At 43.8% G+C, this 24364-nt stretch overlaps 1 protein-coding gene and 1 pseudogene across 2 annotated transcripts; both read left to right on the forward strand.

Annotated features, from left to right (window-relative positions):
- The first annotated feature begins 257 nt into the window (after positions 1 to 257).
- On the forward strand, positions 258 to 6232 carry LOC145348547 (zinc-binding protein A33-like; annotated as a pseudogene). Its single transcript, XR_013887952.1, has 6 exons — positions 258 to 671; positions 759 to 854; positions 948 to 1181; positions 2674 to 2696; positions 2791 to 2906; positions 4858 to 6232. The product of XR_013887952.1 is annotated as a zinc-binding protein A33-like (transcript).
- An 8249-nt stretch (positions 6233 to 14481) lies between these two features.
- Positions 14482 to 24351, forward strand: LOC145348690 (zinc-binding protein A33-like). Its single transcript, XM_080196848.1, has 6 exons — positions 14482 to 15006; positions 15505 to 15600; positions 15686 to 15919; positions 19428 to 19510; positions 19554 to 19669; positions 22470 to 24351. Exons 1-6 carry the CDS (start codon positions 14596 to 14598, stop codon positions 23060 to 23062), a joined length of 1533 nt encoding a protein of 510 aa, XP_080052974.1. The 5' UTR covers positions 14482 to 14595; the 3' UTR covers positions 23063 to 24351.
- Positions 24352 to 24364: the final 13 nt, after the last annotated feature.

Consider the following 24364-nt stretch of genomic DNA (forward strand, 5'->3'; position numbering starts at 1 on the left):
GTGTAGGGAGTTTGAGGAGGGGGCAGCGGGTGAGGTGGGGAGCGAGTTGGGTCAGGGTGAAGATATTGGTTTGATTATGTGGTGAATATTTTAGGTTGTTTTGGAGTCAGGTTGCAGAGTTGGCAAGTAAAAGCTGATATTTGTCACATGAATATATAGGCAGTCAGAACTGAGTCTGCTGGCATGTTGCCAGCGTGCAAAGTGCAAAGCCATAAAAACATTGAAATTGAAAGCGGTTAGAATCAGGAAGTGTTGAATGTGAACATGGCTTCCAGACAACAGGTCCAGAGTTTGACCCAGGAGACAATTTGTTCCATTTGTCTCAATTTCTTCACTGAACCGGTTTCATTGGATTGTGGACACAACTTCTGCCGTTCCTGTATCACCCACTGCTGGGAAAAGAAGAGGATGAACTTCTGCCCAGAATGTAGAGGGAGGTGTGTGAAGAGAACTTCCCAAGTTAATTGGGCCTTAGCAAATCTGGCGGAGAAATCTCGAGATCTAGTTCTGAATCAGAAGAAGGGGAGTAAACATCACTGTGAGAAACATCAGGAAGGTCTGAAGCTGTTGTGTGAAACTGACAAGATATTGATCTGTTATATTTGTAGAGATTCAAGCAGCACAAATCTCACAACTTCCGGCCAATAGACAAGGCTGCAGTGATGTACAGGGTAAAAATTTACTGATATAAAATAACAATTTTTTATATCGTTCTATGTTTCAATAATGGAGAGGTTTAATTTCCACTGTAATTTCAGGGTAGATTGAGTAAATGTTTACAATCGGCTATATGGAGAAAGACTTTACTTCAAGACACCGAACAGCAACAGAAACGGAAGATTTCTGAAGTTAGGGTAAGGTCTCCCTGTGCTGGTTTTCTGGGATTTCGGTTAGTTTTGTTCCCTTTATTGCGGGACATTAATTATGTTTCACATTTCATTTGGTAGGAACAGTCGAGCAGTCTGCAGACCCACATCACATCCGAGTTCACTAAAATGCACCAGATTCTCACTGAGAAAGAGCAGTGATTACTCAGAGATCTCAGGGAAGAAGAGGAGAGGATTCTAGAACCAATGGAGAAAAACTTCAATGTAATCCACTGGGAGTTAGATTGTATCGAACAAGAGATATTGGAGTTAGAGAAACAAAGGGACGAACAAGATACAGCCAAATTTCTGATGGTAAGTTGCTTTGTAGTGAGTCGCCATGCATTAGAAATTCTTGAAAACAAATTGAACAATGCTAGGATAAAAGATAAGCGGATAAGGATTTTAAAAGCTGTGCTGGGTGGCACAGTGACACAATGGTTAGCATTGCTGCCTCACAGCTCCAGGGGCCTGGGTTCAATTCCTGCTTTGGGTCATTGTCTGTGTGGAGTTTGCACATTCTCCCTGTGTCTGTGTGGATTTCCTCTGGGTGCTCTATTTCCTCCCACAGTCCAAAGATGTTAGGTTGATTGGCTATGCTAAATTGCCCCTTAGTGTTCTGGTATGTGTAGGTTAGCAGGATTAGAGGGGTAAATGTGTAGGGTTGAGGGGATAGGGCCTGAAGTGGGATTGTTATCGGTGCAGACTTGATGGGCTGAATGATCTCATTCTGCACTGTAGGGTTTCTATTATCAAATTACTACAAATGTTGGAATCTGAAACAAAAGCAGAAAATGCTGAAAAATCTCAGCAGGTTTGAAAGCATCTGTGGGGAGACAATTTGTCAGAGCTCTAATGGAGGGTCATCCAGACTCGAAACACTACCTGTATTCTTTCTCCACAGATGTTAAGAGAGCTGCTGAGATTCTCAAGCATTTTCTGTTTTGTTGTGCTGGACAATACTGGGCGATTAATGTGGTTGGAAAAGTATTTCCCCCGATTCAGTCCCTATACAGTCAATTATTTGTCAGCAGACCCAGTAAACTATCCTCAAGAGAATTAAACTTTCCAGCCTGTGCTTCCTGCTCATTTCATTAAACTGGTTCAATTGTAATCACATGATCATTCATTTTATTCTGTTACCTTTTTATGGGATGTGAGGCTGGCTGGCAAAGCCAACATTTGCTGCCATCACGAATTGCTGCTTTAACTGAGTGGTTTGCTAGGCCAGTTCAGATGCCAGTTTTGGAGTCAGTCACTCTCTAAAATAAAGGAGGCCATTCAGCCATTCAGCCATTCCAGTCTACTCCGCCATTCAATTAAGGCTGAAAAGTTTCTCAACCCCATTCTCCCACCTTTTCCCCGTAACCTTTGAGCCCCTTACCAATCAAGAACCTATCTATCGCTGTCTTAAATATACTTAATGACCTGTTCTCCATAGCCTTCTGTGGCAATGAATTTCATAGATTCACCACCCTCTGGCTGAAATAATTCCACCCCCTTGGCAGGGACCAGGTAAAGATGGCAGATTTCCTTCCTGAAAGGGCATTGGTTTGCACAACACTCCATAATTGTTACTATGGCCACCTTCATTGAGACTTTATGTTCCAGACTTATTAATTCGATTTAAATTTCATCAGCTACATTGTGAAAGACATGGGTTTTAAGGAGTGTCTGGAATGAAGAAAGCCCGATGGAGAGACACGAAAGTTTGGGAATATTAAGAATGCTGCAACTATTATATTCTGATTTTACATGGCCAGACACAAAGATAAGAATTGAGGCCTCTCTCTCTCTCTCATTTCAGGAGGAGGTTCGCCACGAGAGAAGGTATGTCATTCTCTGTACAAAGCATTGATTGACATTTCATGTTTAACTCAGAAATGGATGACAATTTTCAAAATTAAAAATATAATTACTGAAGGATTGTTCGAAACATTCAGTCGCAATCACTGGACAATGGAACACTGCCACTGGAGATATTCAATGCACCTTTGCAATACAAAACGTGGAGAGAAATGATAGACAGCATCGACCCAGGTAAAGAGATCCCCATTTTTCCAACCTTCTAAATCTAATTTTGTAAATTGTTTGAAATTCAACCATGGCGACTGACCGGTAGAAACTTTCCACAGTTTGCGCTCTACAAATGCAGGTGGCCGTGAAATGCGACAGACGGCTTGTAGTACCACAGTTTTCCAATCGGTGGCGCTGCGCCACCACTGATGTTATTGTAGAATTGGCGCAATGGTAAAGCGGTTGCGAAAGTTTAAAGATTAAAGCTTTTTTTTAAGTGTCACAAGCAGGCCTTTCTTTACACTGCAATGAAGTTACTGCGAAAATCCCCTGTTCGGGTACACTGAGGAAGAATTTAGCACCTAAACAGCACGTCTTTCGGACTATGGGAGGAAACCGGAGCACCCGGAGGAAACCGACGCAGACACGGGGAGAACGTGCAAACTCCGCACAGACGGTGACCCAAGCCCGAAATCGAACCTGGATCCCTGGCGCTATGAGACAGTAATGCTAACCACTGTGCCTCGTGCCGCCCAGATAAGACCATAATCATTTCTTACCGTTGCTCTCACAGTTAATCCCACCGTGAAACTGGACACATTACTGACAGCCTCAAGGGAATCCCTGATCCATGTTCAGTATTCGTCGATTGGATCATAGTGCTATCTATGTGTGCAAAGGACTGTTCCCCAGTCCTATTTATCGTCTAAACATTTTTGTTACTCCAGTAGTGAATCCCCCAATCCTGCCATCACAGTCCCGCAGTCTTCCTTCACTCTTCAACCCCTGCTGTTTGCTGCATTGTTCCCTGTCAGTGCTTGTAAGATAAATCCCTGGCAGTGCCCACAAATGGTTCAAGGCCTGAAGGAGAATACAGATTACATATAACGTACAAACTGAAGGGTGCTACATGATCTGAGCATCCTTATTCAAGGTTAAATCTTGAAGTGTTTTTGCAACTCTCTGTAGCTTTATTATAAACCCTTATCTGAGGCAGAATGTCTTTGCTATTAAAAGAGTGCAACAAAAGTTTACCAGGCCTATTCCTGGAGTGGCAGGTCTGTCAGACGAGGAGAGAGTAAATCGGTTCAGATTATATTCACTGGAGTTTAGAAGAATGAAAGGATATCTCATTGAAAGTTACAAAACTCTAACAGGATTAGACAGCGTAGATTCAGAAAGAATGTTCCCAATGGTGGTGGAGTCCAGAACAAGGGGCTATAGCTTGAGGAGAAGGGGTAAACCTTTTAATACTGAGGTGAGGAGAAATTTCTTCACCCAGAGGGTGGAGAATATATGGAATTCACCACCACAGAATGTAGTTGAGGCCAAAACATTGGCTGATTTCAAGATGCAATTAAATATAGCTCTTGGGGCTAAAGGGGTCAAGGGATTGGGGGGAAGGGGGGAAATCAAGATATTGAATTTGATCAGTTGTCATGATCAAAATGAATAGCGAGCAGGCTCAAAGGGCTGAGTGGCCTATTCTTCCTTCTAATTTGTAAGTTTCTACATCTCCTGCGCAGAGATTCTGGCAAAATAATAGATTAACTTCAAGACAAAGATTAAATGCTACAGTTGCTGGAAAGTCAAAGTAAAAACATAAAGTGCGGGAAGTTTTCAGTTGGTCAGAAGCATCTGTGAGGGAGAGAACCAAGTCAACATCGCAGGATGATGACATTTCATCAAAAACTGGATTTCACCAGAATGGCAATCTATGTGATACTTTAAATCTGTTTCTTTGTCTGCCGCTGTTGAATATTTCCAGCATTTATTGTGTTGTTGTCTTTGTTGTTTTAATAACATCTTGTCCTTCCATCTGATTCACAAGCTCTCTTTGCAGCTTCTCTATGACTGAAACAAGCTCAAGGGCCAATAATCCTTGAACTCTCCTTAAGCAAGAAGCTGTTTTAAAAAAAAAAGCTACTCAGAATTCAAACTGATCAAACACTTGTGTTTTTTAACTTTTCCCCAGCTCCAGCCTCTCTGACTCTGGATCCGAACACAGCGAATCCCTGGCTCATCCTGTCTGAGAACTGGACCAGTGTGAGACTCGGAAACAAAGAGCAGGAGCTTCCTGACACCCCAGAAAGATTTGACCACTCACCCTGTGTGCTGGGAACCATAGGGTTTGTATCAGGGAGATTCTACTGGGAGGTGAAGGTGAAGAACAAGACATGGTGGGGTCTCGGCCTGGTCAAAGAGTCCATTAGCCGGAAATGGAAAGGCAAAGTGACACCTGAGACCGGATATTGGACTGTGTGGCTATTACCCTCAAAGGGCTATGTTGCCCACACTTCCCCCTCACTCACCCCCCTCATGCCAAGCATGAATCCCCAGAAGATTGGGGTTTTCCTGGACTATGAGGGCGGACAGTTGTCATTTTACAATGCGGACAACATGTCCCATCTCCACACTTTCACCGACACTTTCACCGAGAGAATGTTTCCTTATTTCTGTCCGGGGATGAGGCATGGCAGCAAAAATTCAAACCCCCTGAAAATCTGTTGACATAAAGCTCAATAATTGGAGTCCTGGACCAGACTCTCTTCACACCCGAAATTCCCTGAGCACTAACACTTTCAGTTCAAACCCTGTTTCTCATTAATCTTGGTGCAACCACAAGTCCAGCTCCAGACAACTGGAGGAAAAACATTCTGAAATGAAAGCAAAATACTGCAGATGCTGGTAATCTGAAACGAAAGCAGGAAGTGCTGAGGTAATACAGCAGGTCTGATAGCAACTGCAGAGATGAAAATAGAGTGAACCTTTCGAGTCCACTATGGCTCTTCTTTGCAAATGAATACATTCTCCAAATAATATCTCTACCATCCAATCCTAATCAATGACCCACAGTGCCTACTTGCTTCTATTAGACTCTCAGCCTCTGCACTGCATTAATTCACTATTGTCTGGCTCCAACATTTCAGTCATTTCCCAAATCCGCTTCTACTAAACATCACCCAATAATTAAAGAGGTGATTGACTTTATTAAAATAACAAACACGAATGGGTGAACGATTCATCCATATGTGGCGCAATAGTTAACACTTCAGTCTCACAGTGACAAGGACCTGGGTTCAATTCCGGTCTTGGTTGAAAGTTTGCACATTCTGTGTGGGTTTCCTCTGGGCACTCCAGTTTCCTCCCACACTCCAAAGATGTGCTGGTTAGCTTGATTGGCCGTGCTAAATTGACCCTTCACGTGTGGGGATTAGAAGGATAAATTTATGAGGTTACAGGAATAGGACCTGGGCAGGATTGTTGTCGGTGTAGACTTGATGAATTGAATGGCCTCCTTCTGCACTGTGGATTCTATGATTCTATGAGAACTATTATTTCTAAGTACATGTGGCTGTACTTTTGATTGAAATAAATTCACCAGAAAAATAAGCCTGTCTTAGAGTTTCAGGGATTTATTTTATCATTTTTGTTTCATTATTAATTATACACTAGCAATCATTGCCCATCTCTCTGTGTGTACTCTTGAATGACTGCACTCTGGGTGGTGAAGAAAGTATTCTGAGGCAGTGATCTCCCCACAATTTTATCAGCGGTGGCAAAAGACTTCACCCTCTGACACCGCCCCCCCCCACCCCCCCCAAAGCCAGATTGTAGGAGTGTGGTGGAATATTCCCCACTGGTCTGGGTGAGTGCAGCTCCAACAACATTCAGAAGCTCAAAGCCATCTATGATAAAGCAGCCCCACTGTTTGACACCCCATCCACAAACAAATCCATCCACCAGCAATACACAGCAGCAGCAGTGTGTACCATCTACAAGATGCAGCTCACCAAGGCTCCTTAGACAGCTTCTACACCCATAATCTCTACCACCTAGAAAGAGAAGGACAACCGGTGCATGGGAACATCACAAACTGCAAGTTCCCCTCCAATTCGCATACCACCCTGACTTGGAACAGTGTCAGCATCCCTTCACTTTTGCTAACAGCACTGTGGGTGTACATACATCACATTGACTGCAGTGTTTCAAGATGGCGGCTTACCATCACCATCAACTTTAGGAATGGGTAACAAAAATCCAGCCAATGACATCCCACATCCTGTAAAATAGTTTAAAAGTTGTCATTGTCAATGGACCCAACCTAAGTTTTTTTAAAAATATTTCACAGGACATAGGTGTCACTGACAAAGCCAGTATTTGTTATCCATTCATACTTGCCCTCAAACTGGGTAGCTTATCACACAATTTCAGAGGGCAGTGAAGCGTTAACCCCATTTCTGTGGGTATGGAGTCACAATTACGGCGGTTGGGGGGGGGGGATAACAACGGCCGATTTCCTTTCCTAAAGGACATTGGTGGGACATCAAACTATCACACACAAATTGCTCTGCACTGGGTTTTATCACAGATTGCTTCCCTAGTCAAGCCAAATTTCGGTGCCCTGGTTTCGAATAGCCAATAAGGACTTTTACCAAGATAAATGGAGATGAAGACTTTGGAAATCATTTCTTTAGAAAGAAGATTAAAAGGAATAACAGCCATCATGGGTAATGTCAGTGAGAAATCTCTCTTCACCTCCATCATTGAATATAGGTGGGAGTTATCAACCCTGTTTATTAGTCTCTTTCTCCGTTTGTATAGGATATATCAGAAACTAATGTACAGATTTGAACTAAACTTGGTAAACATATATGGTATGGCCCACATTAGAATTGATTACAGATGGAGAATGGCCCTTGGAGGAATTGATCACAGATAGCATATGGTTCACAGAAAAATTGATCACAATTGGGTATGGCCCATGTTAGAATTGACCACAGATGTGGTATGACCCATGTTAGCATTGATCACAGTTGGGTATGACTCATGTTAGCATTGATCACAGTTGGGTATGGCCCATGTTAGAATTGATCACAGTTGGGTAAGGCCCATGTTAAAATTGATCACAGTTGGGTAAGGCCCATGTTAAAATTGATCATAGTTGGGTAAGGCCCATGTTAAAATTGATCACAGTTGGGTATGGCCCATGTTAAAATTGATCATAGTTGGGTATGGCCCATGTTAGATTTGATCACAGATGGGTATAACCCACGATAGGATTGATCACAGTTGGGTATGGCCCATGTTAGTATTGATCATAGTTGGGTATGGCCCATGTTAGAATTGATCATAGTTTGGTATGACCCATGTTAGTATTGATCACAGATGGGCTTGGTCCACATTAGAATTGATCAGCGATAGGTTATGGCCCACAAATAAATTGGCAAAGATGCAGGTCAAGATCCTGGAGTGTTTTTGAAGGATCCATTTGTGTTGGATAAAGTGACTATTCTTAAAAATATTGCTGATTGCCTCAGCATTTCCAGGTTTACAGTTAGTAACGACTGAGGTGACTTAACTATCAAATATTTGCAATTTGTACTAATAACATGGACAGAGAGGCTGATAGCAATGAATCCAATTATTATTTATTTATTTGTCACAGGTAGGCTTACATGAAGCCACTGTGAAAGTCCCCTAGTTGTCACACTCGGCCACAGTTTGGGTACACTGAGGGGTTTGCTCCTGAAGGTGTACATTGATGAGAAATGGACAGTTTAACTAAGTGGACAACAAGATAGAACAGTCTTGTTTTTCACCTTGTTATGAAGAATTTAAAAATGTTTTTCTTTTAAGGAGTATAACTCCTAAATACTGATATCTCTGAATAAAAGCAAATTACTGTGGATGCTGGAAAGTGAAACCAAAAGAGAAAATGCTGAAAAATCTCAGCAGGTCTGGCAGCACCTGTAAGGAGAGAAAAGAGCTAATGTTTTGAGTCCGTATGACCCTTTGTAAAAGCTGATATCTCTGAATCCCTGTCCAGGAGGTGGCAGAAGTGATCCACTCTTACCCCTTTGCTTGTTTGCCCTGGGGTATGAAGTTTCAATCGCAGACACTGATGCAAGTGAAAATGCAAGCTTCAAGAACCAGTTTCATCCACACAGAAATGAAAGAGTTTGTGGGGCTTTTCCAGTACCTGCTGCTTTAATTTACTTTCACTATTTATTTACGCTGAACTGGGCACTTTATTTCCCATCACCTAAACAGAGCAATAACTCACCTCCAGTTTCCAGTTACAGGGTGGCTCGATGATAACTTTACTGAACTTGACATGCTGATGTGTTGCAGATGTTGAATTCTAATCCCATCACCATGGGAATTTAAACCCAGTTAGTAAATCTGACCTAATAGTGGCTTCACCTTAGTTAATGGCAACTGTGAATCCAGAAAATTGCAATTTAAATAAAAATCATCTGGTTCGCCAGTGTACTTCAGGTGAGGAAATCTGCCATCTTTACCCAGTCTGACCTACAACAGTGTGATTGACTCTGAACTGCCCTCTGACGCGATCCAGCCAAGCCACAGTTCAAGGAGAGTTAAGGGATGAACAACTGGCCCTGATCTGGCCCAAATGCCATGACAGGGCAAAAAAAAATAGTTTCGGTTGTGTAGTTGAGATTGCTTATCGGCACTTGACAATCAGACGTGCTTTAATTAACAGAAACAAAACAACTGATTAGAAACTAGAAGGAATCAAATGACTCAAAGATTTCCCCAGAGCTATCTCCATTGTCAAATTCAACACAATGCTTTTCTAGAACAAGAATGTCAACTTTTGTGTGTTGTAATCTGTTGAGCTGCATTGCAATGCAGGAGGCCATTCAGCTCATTGAGTCTGCACCATCCCCTCCAGAGCATCCCATCCAGGCCCTATCCCGGTTACCCCACACATTCATTATGGCTAATCCATCTAAACATTTGGATGTGAAAAAGACTCCAGGTCTATATGTTGCCTCCCTGGTGCCATGGTCCAGGGTATCTCTGAATGGACAGAAAGCATTCTAAAGGGAGAGGGTGAACAGCAGAGGTCGTGGTACATTTTGGTATTAATGACATATGCAGGAAGAGTGATGAGGTCCTGCAGCAGCAGTTAAGGGAGTTAGGTAGAAAGTTAAAAAGCAAGACTTCTAGGATTGTAATCTCAGGATCACTCCCTATGCCACATGCTAGTGAGGCTAGGAATAGGCAGATAATGCAGCTCAACATGTGGCTAAACAGCTAGTGTAGGAGGGAGGGTTTCAGATATCTGGGCCATTGGGGTCTCTTCCGGGGCAGCTGGGACCTGTACAAGAAGGATGGGTTGCATCTAAACTGGGGGAGCACAAATATTCTGGCCGGGAGGTTTGCAAGTGTCACACGGGAGGATGTAAAGTACTTTGCCGGGGCGGGGGGGGGGGCGGGTGGAGAGAGGAGGAGGAGAGAAAGGAGGACCCAAAGCAAAGGTGAATTAGCTGAAGGGGAATGAGAGAGTAGGACCAGTAAGACTCAGAGAAACAGCAGCCACGGTGGGATTGCAAAACGGAGACGGTCTGGTGGATTGAGGTACATTTGTTTCAATGCGACAAGTGTAACAGGTAAAGCAGATGAATTTACAGCTTGGATTAGTACTAGGAACTATGCTGTAGTTGCCATTACAGAGACTTGTTTAAGGGAAGAACAGGATTGGCAGCCTAACATTCCAGGATATAGATGTTTCAGGCGTGATAGAGGGGGATGTAAAAGGGTTGGGGGAGTTGCACTACTGGTTAAGGAGAATATCACAGCTGTACTCTGGGAGGACACTGCAAGGGCTCATACAGTGAGGCAATGTGGATAGAGCTCAGGAATAGGAAAGGTGTAGTCACAATGTTGGAGGTTTACTATAGGCCACCCAATTGCCAGTGGGAGATTGAGGAACAGATATATAGGCAATTTTGGCAAGGTGTAAAAGTAACGGGCGGCACCGTAGGACAGTGGTTAGCACTGCTGCTTCACAGCTCCAGGGTCCTGGGTTCGATTCCCAGCTCAGGTCACTGTCTGTGTGGAGTTTGCACATTCTCCTCGTGTCTGTGTGGGTTTCCTCCGGGTAGTCCGGTTTCTTCCCACAGTCCAAAAATGTGTAGGTTAGGTTGTTTGGCCATGCTAAGAAATTGCCCCTTAGTGTCTAGGGATGCATAGGTTAGAGGGATTAGTGGGTATAATATGTAGGGACATGGGGGTAGGGCTTAGGGGGAATTGTGTTTGGTGCAGACTCTATGGTTCTAACAAGGCTGTTGTGGAGGGAGATCTTAATTTCCCCTGTATTGACTGGGACTCACTTAGTGCTAAGGGCATGGATGGGACAGAGTTTGTAAGGAGCATCCAGGAGGGCTTTTTGAAACAGTATTCAGTCCACTAGGGGAGGGGCCATACTGGACTTGGTATTGGGGAATTGCCAGGTGGTTGATATTTCAGTAGGGGAGCAGTTTGGGAACAGTGACCACAATTCAGTAAGTTTAAGGTACTAATGGATAAAGATAAATGTAATCCTCAAATTAAGGTGCTAAATTGGGGAGAAAGCTAATTACAACAATATTAGGCAGGAACTGAAGAATATAGATTGGGGGCAGATGTTTGAGGACAAATCAACATCTGGCATGTGGGAAGTTTTCAAGTACAAATTGATTGGGATTCAGGACCGGCACATTCCTGTAAGGATGAAGAATTAGTGTGGCAAGTTTTGGGAATGTTGGATAATGAGAGATATTGTGTGCCTAGTCAAAGAGAAAAAGGAAGCATTTGTCAAGCTAGGAGGCTGGGAACACACGAAGCAAGTGTGGAATACAAGGAAAGTAGAAAATAACTTAAGCAAGGAGTAAGTAGAGCTAAAAGGAGGCATAAAAAAGCATTGGCCAGCAAGATTAAGGAAAATCCCAACGCTATTTGCACATACATAAAGAGCAAGATGGTAGCCAGGAAGAGGATTGGCCCACTCAAGGACAAGAGAGGGAATCTATATATAGAACCAGAGGAAATAGACAAAGTATTAAATGAGTACTTTGCATCAGTATTCACCAAGGAGAAGGGCTTGGTGGATAATGAGTCTGGGAAAAGAATGTGTAGATAGTTTAAGTCATGTTGAGGTCAAAAAGGAGGAAGTATTGGGTTTTTTGAGAAACATTAAGGTAGGCATCCAGGACCTGATGGGATATACCCCAGAATACTGAGAGTGACAAGTGTTGTTCCTCAAGGATCAGTGCTAGAACCTTTGCTGTTTGTAATATATATAAATGATTTCAACATAGAACATAGAAAAACTACAGCACAAACAGACCCTTCAGCCCACAAACTGCACTGATGATATCCATACCTACTAGGTTTACCTATAACCCTCAATTCTATTAAGTTCCATGTAGTCATCCAGAAGTCTCTTGAAAGACCCTATCGAATTTGCCTCCACCGCCACCGACGGCAGCCAATTCCATTCACCCACCACCCTCTGAGTGAAAAACTTACCCGTGATATCTCCTCTGTACCTACTCCCCAGTACCTTAAACCTGTGTCCTCTCGTAACAACCATTTCAGCCCTTGGAAAAAGCCTCTGAGAATCCACCCGATCTATACCTCTCAACATCTTATACACCTCTATCAGGTCACCTTTCATCCTTTGTCTCTCTAAGGAGAAAAGACCGAGCTCCCTCAACCTATCTTCATAAGGCATGCCACCCAATCCAGGCAACATCTTTGTAAATCTCCTCTGAACCCTTTCAGTAGCTTCCACATCCTTCCTGTAATGAGGCGACCAGAACTAAGCACACTATTCCAACAGGGGTCTGACTAGGGTCTTATAAAGCTGCAACATTATTTCCCGACTCCTAAACTCAATCCCTCAGTTGATGAAGGCCAGTACACCATACGCCTTCTTAACCACATCCTCGACCTGTGAGGCTGATTTAAGACGCCTATGGACCCGGACCCCAAGGTCCTTCTGATCCTCTATACTGCTAAGAGTCTTACCCTTGATATTATACCCCTTCATCCCATTTGACGTTTTTTGATGGATTTTTTGCTATTTGGAGGAAAATGTAACTAGATTGATTAGTAAGTTTACAGATGACACAAAGGTTGGTGGATTTGCAGATAGTGATGAGGATCATCAGAAGATGCAGCAGGATATAGATCAGTTGGAGACTTGGGCGGAGAGATGGCAGACAGAGTTTAATCCGGACAAATGTGAGGTAATGCATTTTGGAAGGTCTAATACAGGTAGGAAATAGGCAGTAAATGGCAGATCCCTCAAGAGTACTGATAGGCAAAGGGATCTGGATGTACAGGTACACAGATCACTGAAAGTAGCAATGCAGGTGGAGAACGTAGTCAAGAAGGCATACAGTATGTTTGCCTTCATCGGCTGGGGCACTGAGTTGAAAAATTGGTAAGTCATGTTGCAGCTTTATAGAACCTTAGTTCGGCCGCACTTGAAATATAGTGTTCAATTCTGGTTGCCAAACTACCAGAAGGATGTGGAGGCTTTGCAGAGGGTACAGAAAAGATTTACCAGGATGTTACCTGGTATGGAGGGCATTAGCTATGAGGGGAGGTTGGAGAAACTTGGTTTGTTCTCACTGGAATGATGGAGGTTGAGGGGAGATCTGAAAGAAGTCTACAAGATTATGAGAGGCATGGACAGAGTGGATATTCAGAAGCTTCTTCCCAGGATGGAAGAGTCAATTGAAAGAGGCTTAGGTTTACAGTGAGAGGGGCATGGTTTAAAAGAGATGTATGAGGTAGATTTTTTAACAGAGAGTGGTGGGTGCCTGGAACTTATTGCCAGGGGAGATAGTGGAAATGGATGTGGTAGTGACTTTTAAGGGGTGTCTTGACAAGTACATGAATGAGATGGGAATCGAGGGATATGGTCCCCAGAAACGGAGGGGGTTTTAGTTATGTCAGGCAGCATGGTCGGTGCAGGCTTAGAGGGCCGAATGGCCTGTTCCTGTGCTGTAATTTTCTTTGTTCTAAAGTACATGTCTTGGAACACTTTGGGGGAATTTAGCATAATTAGTCCACCTAACCTACACGCCTTGGGGAACTAAAGGAGCACTTGGCATGGCCAATCCACCTAATCTACATGTCTCAGGACACTCAGGGGCAATGTAACATGCCAATCTACCTAACCTACACAGCTTGGGAAGCTACGGGAAGATTTAGCATGGCCAATCTATCTAACCTACACGCCTCGGGGATTGAAGGGAACATTTAGCATGGCTAATCTCCCTAACCTGCACATCTTTGGCGTATGGGAGGAAACGGGAGGAAACAGAGAAAATCCACGCAGATACGAGGAAAATGTGCAAACTGGACAGTCACCCAACTGCTAAACTCGGTACCACCGTGCCGTCCATACTGCATCTTCCCAATATTTTTTGTTTGCCGAGATCACTCTATGAACGGTACGTTTCATCTGTATATCACGCCAAAAACCAATACTTTTCACTCTATCCAAATACATGTGACAATAATAAATCAAATCAAATCAGATATTTAATAGAGTGCTGTTATAAATCCAAGTCAATCATCAAATCCTTCTCAATCCGCCGCCTTTGGCCCGCCTTCATGCTTTCCTTTGGTGTTTTTTTTAAGATTTCGAAACCCTTCTCATTGTTTAGAGAGAAACCTAACTGGAAATACTTGCAGTACGGCATTCAGCTGCACCGAAACCTTTCCAGGTGTGGACCAAAACTCACTCTCAATATGGTATCCCATTCCTGGAAACTCCCCGCTTAAGGAAGGCGAAGAGGGCTTCCCCCTCCCTCCGCACCCCACTCCTCCCTTTTAGATAACATCCAACCCCACACGAATATTAAAAGCGAAATGCGTCTCGAACACCAAGCGCACAAGTGTCAACATGACTTCCAAACCTCAAGCGCAGGATCTGGCCGAGCTAACAGAGGAGGCAATTTGCCCCATTTGTCTCGATTACTTCACCGACCCGCTGATACTGCAGTGCGGTCACAACTTCTGCAGCTCCTGTATCGGCCAGAGCTGGGGAAACGGGAAGGTTTACACCTGCCCGCAGTGCAGAGGGAAGTTTAAGAAGAAAACATTCAGGGCGAACCGCGCCTTGGCGAACCTGGCCGAGAAAGCTCGGAAACTTTCGCTCGATCAGATAGAGAAATTGCACTGTGCCAAGCACCAGGAAGAACTGAAACTCTTCTGTGAGACGGACATGAATCTGATCTGCTCCATCTGCAGAGATTCGCGGGAGCACAAATCTCACGAGTTTCTGCCGTTGGACGAGGCTGGGGAGATGCGCAGGGTAAAATCGGAGACTTCTCACTTGTAAACTAGCTGTCCGTTGTGTGTGTTAATATCTGGTGGCACAGTCGTTAGCACTACTGCCTCACACCGCCAGGGACCCCGGTTCGATTCCCGGCTTGGGTCACTGTCTGTGTGGAGTTTGCACGTTCTCCTCATATCTGCGTGGGTTTCCTCTGGGTGCTCCGGTTTCCTCCCACACTCCAAAAATATGCAAGTAAGGCGGATTGGCCATGCTAAACTGTCCCACACTGTGCAGATTAGGTGGTTTAGCTATGGTAAATTGCCCGTGGCGTCCCAAAATATGCAGGTTAGGTGAATTGACTATGATAAAGTGCCCGTTGATGTCCCAAACTGTGTAGATTAGGAGGATTAACGGGAAAAATACATCGAGTTGCGGGAATAGGCTGAGAGAGCCGGTGCAGCCTCGATGGGCTGAATGGACTCCTTCTGCACTGTAGGGATTCTATGATTCGCTTATTTGTTACTTAAATCCCAGGACCAACTGAAAACATCAATCAATTCAGTTGCAAAGAGGAGGAATTGGGCTCTGGACTGCGAACGGCAGCAGAAGCGACTGATTTTCGAAGTTAAGGTACGGTGCTGGTTTTCTGGGATCTCGATTAGTTTTGTTCCCTTTATCGCGGGACATTAATTATGTCTCACATTTCATTGGGTAGGAACAGTCGAGTAGTCTGCAGACCCACATCACATCCGAGTTCACTAAAATGCGCCAGATTCTCACTGAGAAAGAGCAGCGATTACTCAGAGATCTCAGGGAAGAAGAGGAGAGGATTCTAGAATCAATGGAGAGAAACCTCAGTTTAATACAAGAGGAGTTAGACTGCACTCTGCGGGAGATATCAGACTTACAAGAACTGCTGAAGGAACAGGACACAATTACTTTTCTGACGGTAAGCGGTCTTTCTTTCGAAATGAAATTACACAATGTGGATCATACTTGACAAGAACTGGTACACAACAGGTCATGAACTTGTACACAACAGCTGGCCTTCGGAGAACTTCCATGATCGACCCGTTTCGCTGCAAGTGTGGCTTGTGAGGAATTTCAGAGGGAACTGTGTTTGACAGTTGGGAGGCAAACAATACGGGTGAACCTAAAGCAATAACGAGATCTTTGAACTCTGATCCTGCAGGAATAGTTTGACTTTGGCGCTTTAACTGCTCGAGATTGGGATCGTTATTGGTCACTAGTTGTTGCTCACTTTTCCACAGCTCAAACTTTTATTCCTTCTGCAGGGGAAAGTGAGAGAGTGCTTGAGAGAAAGATAGAGAAAATGAGGGAGAGGGAGAGATGGGCTGACGGAAGCAGAGAGACTCAGAGCTTGATAGTATTCTGGTGATTTGAGAATGAATGTGGTAAATCCTATACTGAATTGCACACTGCAGAATAATCCGCAAAATACCTTCTGGCGGCGCCCTTGAGCCGGCTATTACTACAGAGGTTATCGAGCGCAGGGACGAGTTATTTGGACCCAACGTCGAGAAGCTTCTCCTGAATTTCCTATTGGGATTATTGCTGACTATCTTATACTTCTAGCCCCAAGTTTCGCAGTCCCTTTCATCTACCGCATCTTCACAGGTCCCGTCATCCCCTCAAGCTTTTCATTTTCTGACAGCAAGGCATTGAGGTTCCCTGAGATATCCTGACTGCGTCCTTCGACCGTGTATATTGACACGGTAGCTGGCAACACCCGAGTTCCGCTGTTGGCATCCACCCCGACATTCGCTCCTTTCTCACCTCCCCCCGCCCCTTGTACTCCCCTCCCCAGCCGAAGGGTCTGTGGTTAGAGGCAACTCTGACTGACACCTTCAGAGCTCTGTCAAATGGTCATCTAGACTTGAAAGGTCAGCTCTTTTCTCCTTACAGATGCTGCTAGACCTGCTGAGATTATCCAGCATTTTCTCTTTTGGTTTTAGATTCCAGTATCCTCTGTTATTTGTTTTTATCCAATGTCCAGGGAATTCCCGGCGGCAGGAAAGTAGTTTAAGTTTATTTATTAGTGTCACAAGTAGGCTTATATTAACACTGCAATGAAGTTATAGTGAAAATCCCCTAGTCACCACACTCTGGTGCCTGGTCGGCGACATTGAGGGAGAAGTTGGTATGTTGAATGCAGGCTACCAGCATGGCTTTGGACTGAGGGAGGAAACCAGAGCATCCAGAGGAAACCCACGCAGACATGGGGGGTATGTGCAGACTCCACACAGATGGTGATCTAAACCAGGAATCAAACCCAAGTCCCTGGCGATGTGAGGCAGCAGTGCTAACCACTGAACCAAGTAAAGACATGTTGTTGAATTTTAACTGTAGTGATAGATGTGGCTCTATGTATGTCAATGGTGTCAATGTCAGTGGATTAATAGTTCAGAAGGCCAGTCTACTATTGCTCCATTGGCACAGGTTTGAACCCCACCATGGTTACTGCTGGAATATAAATCCAATTATAGAAAATAAATGGAATTGTAAACTGCTCTCAGTTACCATCATCAATTGCTGTCAAAACCCAGCTGCCTCACTAATTAAGGGAAAAAAAATCTGTTGTTCTTACCTGGTCTGGCATAATTGTGACTCCATCCAGGCTCAAAGCAATGTGGCTGATTCAACAAATTGGAGTTCAACAACAAAATGCTGGCCTTGCCAGCAACCCGCACATCCTGAGAAATAATGAAGAAATACCCAGATTAAATCCTTTTCACCAGCACCCATGGCAAATGACAACTAGAATTCACAGCACACAAGGGCTAGGCAATGACCACCTCCAACAAGAGAAGATCTAACCATCGCCCCTTGACATTCAGTGGCATTGGCATCACTAAGTCCCCCACTATCAACATCCTTGGGGTTACCATTGTTCAGAAATTGAACTAGCCATGTAAGTACTGTGGCTACCAGTGCCCAGGCTAAAGCTTAGGAATGGTGAGTAACTCACCTCCTGACTACCTAAAGCCTGTCCACCATTTACAAGGCACAAGACAGGAGTATAATGGGATACTCTCTACTTGGATGGATGAGTGCAGCTCCAACAATATTCAAGAAGCTTGACACCACTCAGGACCCAACAAGCCACTTGATTGCTAAGCCTTCCACAAACACTCATTCCCTCTACCACTAATGAACAGTGACAACCATGTGTACCATCTACCAGATGCAATGTGGTTGACTCTTAAATGCCTTCAGGAGTGGGCAATCAATGTTGGCCCAGCCAGCGACGTCAACATTCCATGAATTAATAAGAAAAAAGGATACAGTACAAGACCTCAGCAAGGCTCCTTGCATAACACCTTCCAAACCCATGACATTTCCATTTAGAAGGACAAGAGCAGAAGATACTGGAAGACCATAACCTGGATGTTCCCTTCCAAGTCACTCACCATTCTGACTTGGAAATACATTGCCATTCCTTTACTGTCACTGGGTCAAAGTCCTGAAATTGCTTCGCTAACAGCACTGTAGGTGTATCTACACCTCAGGCATCGCAGTGGTTCAAGAAAGCAGCTCACAACTACCTTCTGTTGGGCAACTAGGGATGGGCAATAAGTACTGGACTAGCCAGCGACATGCATCTCCCACAAATGATTGTTCTGCTGAGTGCTGACACCAACATCCTTGCTGTGGGAAAACTACAGCAGGAAAAGATATAAATTACTAGCAGAAATAATACATGCTCTAAGAAATGAGGCTGCTCCCAATTTTAATTTGATGATGTAAATCTTGGAAAATATACCATAATACATGAAACTTTTCAGTCTAAATCATGCACACCATTCACTTCACCTGTGTCTAAGAAAGGATGCGTTGGCCTTAGAAATGGTCCAGCAAAGGATCACAATCTCGGGAATGAAAAGCTTGATGTATGAGGAGCGGTTGAGGAGTCTGGGTTTGTATTCGATGGAGCTTAGATGGATGTGATGGGATCTCATTGAAAGGCCTGGGTTGAGTTCATGTGGAGAAAATGTTTCCATTAATAGGAGAGACTAGGGTCCGAGAGCAAAACGTCGGCATAAAGAGACGACCCTTTAAAACTGAAATGAAGAGGAATTTCTTCAGCCATTCAGGGTGGTGTATCGGTGGAATTCATTGCCACAGAAGGCTGTGGAGGTCAAGTCATTGAGTGTACTAAAGAAAGAGATAGGCTCTTGATTGATAAGGTGCTCAAAGTTATGGTGAAAAGTTGGGAGAATGGGGTTGAGAAACATATCAGCCATGATTGAATGGTGGAGCAGGACACAATGGGCTGAATGGCCTCATTCTACTCCTATATCCTATGGTCTTATATGTCTGATCTGTGTTGTTCCTTCAGCGAAGCAGGCCAATGATTACTAATCAGCAACATGTTTGCAAATATGTTCTTGATCTGTCACAGAATTCTGATTACCCTTTCTCACATCTCCCCACAGATCTATGTCTCCACTTTGCTTCAACGTGAAGTTTTCAAAGACCGGAGGTATGGCAGTCTCTGTATTGACACATATGTGAACCTAGTAAATTAAACGGATTGATACTGACTTGTTTGATATTGACAGGATTGGCCAGGTGGAATCTACACTGTCACCGGTAACTGGCTCTGTGTCACTGGGAATAGCCAAAGAACTCTTCCAGTACAAAACCTGGAAAGACATGATTGGCAGTCTCAGCCTAGGTAAGCAGATAATCTGTCTCTTCATTTCAAACTTTGCATGTTCGTATTTTTTTTAAAGGATCATTCATGGGATGAGGGCATCGCTGGCTGGTTAGCATTTATTGCCCATCCTAGTGCCTGAGGGCAGTTGAGAGTCAACCACATTGCTTTTGCTCTAGAGTTACATGTAGACCAGATTTCCTTACCCAAAGGACATTCTGAAAATTGACAATGATTTTATGGTCATCAGTGGATTCTTAATTCCAGATATTTTTTATTGAATTCAAATTCCACCATCTGCCATGGCAGGATACAAACCCAGGTCCCCAGAACATTGGCTGACTTTCTGGATTAATAGTCTGGCGATAATACCACTAGGCCATCGCTTCCCAAGCCGTGTCCTTTCCTGCAGCTGTATCCAAATTAGGAGAGATTAAACGGGAGATCCCTTATTTTTAAGTGTTGACTCCTAGTCCTAGATCCCCAGTGAGGTGAAAAATCCTCTCAGCATCAATCTAGCCAAGCCCCCTCAAAACCTTTTGTGTTTTGATAAGACTGCCTCTCATTCTTCTAAACTCCAATGAGTACAGGTCCAGCCTGCTCGACATTTCCTCTTAAGAGAAGAGCAAGTTAAAAGGAGATTTTATTGAGGTCTTCAGAATCATTGGCAACATCAGAGCGAGTAGACAGAGAAAATGCAACCATTAATAGAAAGGTCGGGAACCAAAGATGACGAATTTCAAATGAGGAAAAGAAGCAAAGCGACTTGAACAAAAGTATTTTCAAGCAGCGAGTAATTAGGATCTGGAATTTTCTGCCTGTGAGTGAAGCAGAGACAGGGTCAATCAGGGTTTTCAAAGAGGAATTGAATAAGTGCACGTTGGGGTGGGGGGAGTGAAATTAAGGGGAAAGTGTGAATGAGTGAGACTGTCAGAGCGCTACCAACAATAAGATTAACAAAATGGGCCTCTTAAGTGCTATACCCATTCTACAGAGTCATAGGGTCATAGGGTCATAGAGTCATAGAGTACAGAAAAGGCCCTTTGGTCCATCGATTCTGCACTGGTAATATCTACCACCAAAGGTGCACTAATCAATTATCCTGCATTTGTCCCATATTCTTGAATGTTATGATAATTCAAGTCTTCATACAAATATTTTTTAAAGGTTGTAAGGTTTCTGGCCTCGACTGCCTTCCCAGGCAGTGCATTTCAGTTTTTCACCACCCTCTGTGTAAAAAAATTTATCTCAAATCCCCTCTGAATCTCCTGCCCCTTAATCTAAAACCATGCCCCTCAAGATTGACCCTGCAACCAAGGGGAATAGCTGTTCCCTATGCACCCATCCATACCCCTCATAATCTTATGCACTTCAATCATGTCACCCCTCAGCCTTCTCCACTCTATAAAGAAAACAATCAAACTCTATCTAGTCTCGCATTATAACTCATTTGCTCCATCTCAAGCAACATCCTGGTGAACCTCCTCTGTACCCCTTCTAGTACTAACCCATCCTTCCTCAAGTGAAGTGACCACATCAGTACTGACGCTGTGGCCTAACCAAACAACAACTCCAACGTTACCTCCTTGTTGCTATATACTATACCATGACTGAAGAAAGCAAGTGTACCATATGTATTCTTAACTATTCTTTTAACATGCTCTGTTGACCTCTATAGTTCAATGAAATCAGCCTCATATCAGCAGTTCTGCATTAATACAATATTCAAATAGAATGCAATTCGATATAATCAGCACTTCTCAACTCTCATGTTTAAGCGCCTTTTTCTCCTTGCAAGTGGCACAAACATTTCCATTTTCACCTGGTCTGCTTTAAAACCACTGCCAAGATGGACTTCCGATAGGCATTCCAAACACTGACCCAGTGACCATAAGGCTAATTATTTTGCACCAGGTATCCAACATCGAGTACACAGATCATTGGACATCCCCCCAGTCCCATTGCTTGAATCATGAGTCTTGATGAAACACCACAACTGGATTTACTGGTGGGGACAGAATGGCAAAGGAGAAACACTGTGTGACATAAATGTGACTGCCCCTCAGTGTTTGACATCATAAAGATTACACCAGTAAAGACAAATTACTTATTGGTGTATTTGTCTCATTCCCCTTTCAGAAATCTCCAAATATGTGCATCAATAATATATGCACTCCCCTGTATTAAACATCTTCATTTCAACCATCAAAGTTCCAGTGCTTCTTAAATATATTGATACATTACAAGGTGCAACAGAAACTCGCCAGAACTACCCTGGGGCCAAAAGACTAAAATTATGAAGTCAGATTGTGTAAATTAGTTTGTAATCTCTTCAACATAGAAGATTATGCAGTTACCTAACTGCAGTTTGTGTCTCCACATGTGAGGAAGAATATGCTTGTCTTGGAAGTAATGAAGAGGATGATCCTTCCATAAAAATATACACTCTGGTTCAAATCCAAGGTTACAGGGAGATGTCCCTTTATCAATGGGACCATCAAGCCTTCAGTGATCAGATTATTGTATCAGTAGGTAATTACAGAAAGCTATCAGCACACAGTTTGCAATTCCTGAGAGACTAGATGAAGAACTGTCACCACCTACCTCACCCCTGCCTCCCACTCCCCCCGCACCTCCCCGCATCCCCCCAACACCCCCATCGCACCCATCGCACCCCCCGCCCCCCGCATTCCTCACCACACATCACCAAACCAATCAACATTAAATTGTACAACGGAGCAGCAGGTTACAAAGAAAAGTGCTTGGATAGACCCAAACAACATTTTCATTCACTGACTGTGTTATTTTAACTTTGCCCCAGCTCCAACCCCTCTGACTCTGGATTTGAACACAGCGAATCCCTGGCTCATCGTGTCTGAGGACCAGACCAGTGTGAGACTTGGAGACAAACGGCAGCCGCTCCCTGATACCCCAGAGAGGTTTGATCGTTCTGCTTGTATCCTGAGCTCAGAGGGATTTGCATCAGGGAGACATTACTGGGAGGTGGAGGTGGGAGATAATGCTGACTGGGGTGTGGGGGTGACCCGAGAGTCTGCTGAGAGAAAAGGGGACATTGATCCACAACCTGAGATTGGATACTGGACAGTGGGACTAGGAAATGAAAGTGGGTATTTTGCCCTCACTTCCCCCTTATGGACTCCCCTCACCCCAAGTGTGAATCCCCGGAAGATTGGGGTTTTCCTGAACTATGAGAGTGGACATGTGTCATTTTACAATGCGGACAACATGTCCCATCTCTACACTTTCACCCACACTTTCACTGAGAAAATCTTTCCCATTTTCAGTCTAGGATGGTTTAATGGTAAGAGAATCTCTGGAGTTCCCAGAGCCCTGAGGCTCAAAGGTCACAGTGAAAGTTATGCCTGTAAAATACTTTCCCAGATGACAGAATAAGGAATATGGCCAAATATTGATTCTGTCTGCTGCCTTGTGTCTGATAAGGAACATTTGTAGTTTTTTGATTTTATTCTACACCAGCATTCTGAGTTTCTGACTTTCTTTAGTTCTGCTGCCTAAGGAACTTCTAAAATCCAATCCTATTTACTCCTGTTACCCTGTGCTAGAAATATTCCCAGATTTGCAGTTCACTGACTCGTATGTGCATAATGGAAATTCCTAGTTTCTGAATCTCTCCATTTCCATTTATGTGGAACAAACTATTCAATCTTTCATTTCATTCACTGAGCAATGTCAATTGAGAATCTAGTTCCCAGCAGAAAATAGATGTTTTCCACCAAATAACACCTCCTCTTTCTTTTCCTGGCAGTAGAGAATTCCTGGTCAAACTATTTTGGAATAGATCCCTTTGCAGTCAACAACCACAGCTTGAGAACTTCTAATGAGGTATTGCCAGATGAGGCTGTAGTCAATGTTTAATTTTTTCTTTTTTTTTCATGGGATGTGGGTAAGCTCATCTCTAATTTCCATGATTTGCTAGGCCAATCAACAGAACAGTTAACAGTCTACCATGCTATCTGTAATTAGGTGGCAATGGTTTCATGGGCATCTCCACTTCATGGGCATTATCAGACCTTTTTTTTGCTGAATTCAATTGTCACCATCTGCCATGAGAGGGTTTGAACCCAGGTTCCCAAAGCTATGTTCAAGCTCTCTGGATTACTAGTCTAGTGAAAAACCTGCTACACCATCACCTTCACAAAGATATAGGAGACTGGTGCTGTTTAACTACAGGAAGAAAATATGGGAACTGAGAGACCAGTGAGTTATTTTTCACATAAGTTCATTGTGCAACAGAAGAAATACTGAGCTGTGAAAAAGGAGGCTTTGAGTCTGATTTTACCATCACGTTGCACCCGTTTTCAGTGCAAAAACTTGGTAATGTCGGGCGTGAGGCAAATAGCATGATCCACACCCACCTCCGCGCCCGTTCCCCCATTTACCAAGGCCCAAAAATGGACGTAATTGGCACCGCACCCAAAACAGGTGCGATGGCAATTTAAATGCATAAATCGACTTAATGGGCTGAATGCACAAACCTACCTGCATTTCCCTCTTTACCATTGCATTCGCCTGTCCAGATTCGGCGCAAAACAGACATAGTCCACAAAGGTCTGTTTCAGGCACTCCAACTTCTGAAGAGATAAGTTCAGAGCTTCCAGCGGTTCACTGATTCAGATTGGTGGTGGGGGGGAAGGAAGCAGGTCAGATCATTCTCTGGTGGGGTGGGGGGACAAG

This window comes from Carcharhinus amblyrhynchos, chromosome 9 (genome assembly GCF_965287045.1).
Source record: "Carcharhinus amblyrhynchos chromosome 9, sCarAmb.v2.hapA, whole genome shotgun sequence".
NCBI classification, from domain to species: Eukaryota; Metazoa; Chordata; class Chondrichthyes; order Carcharhiniformes; family Carcharhinidae; genus Carcharhinus; species Carcharhinus amblyrhynchos.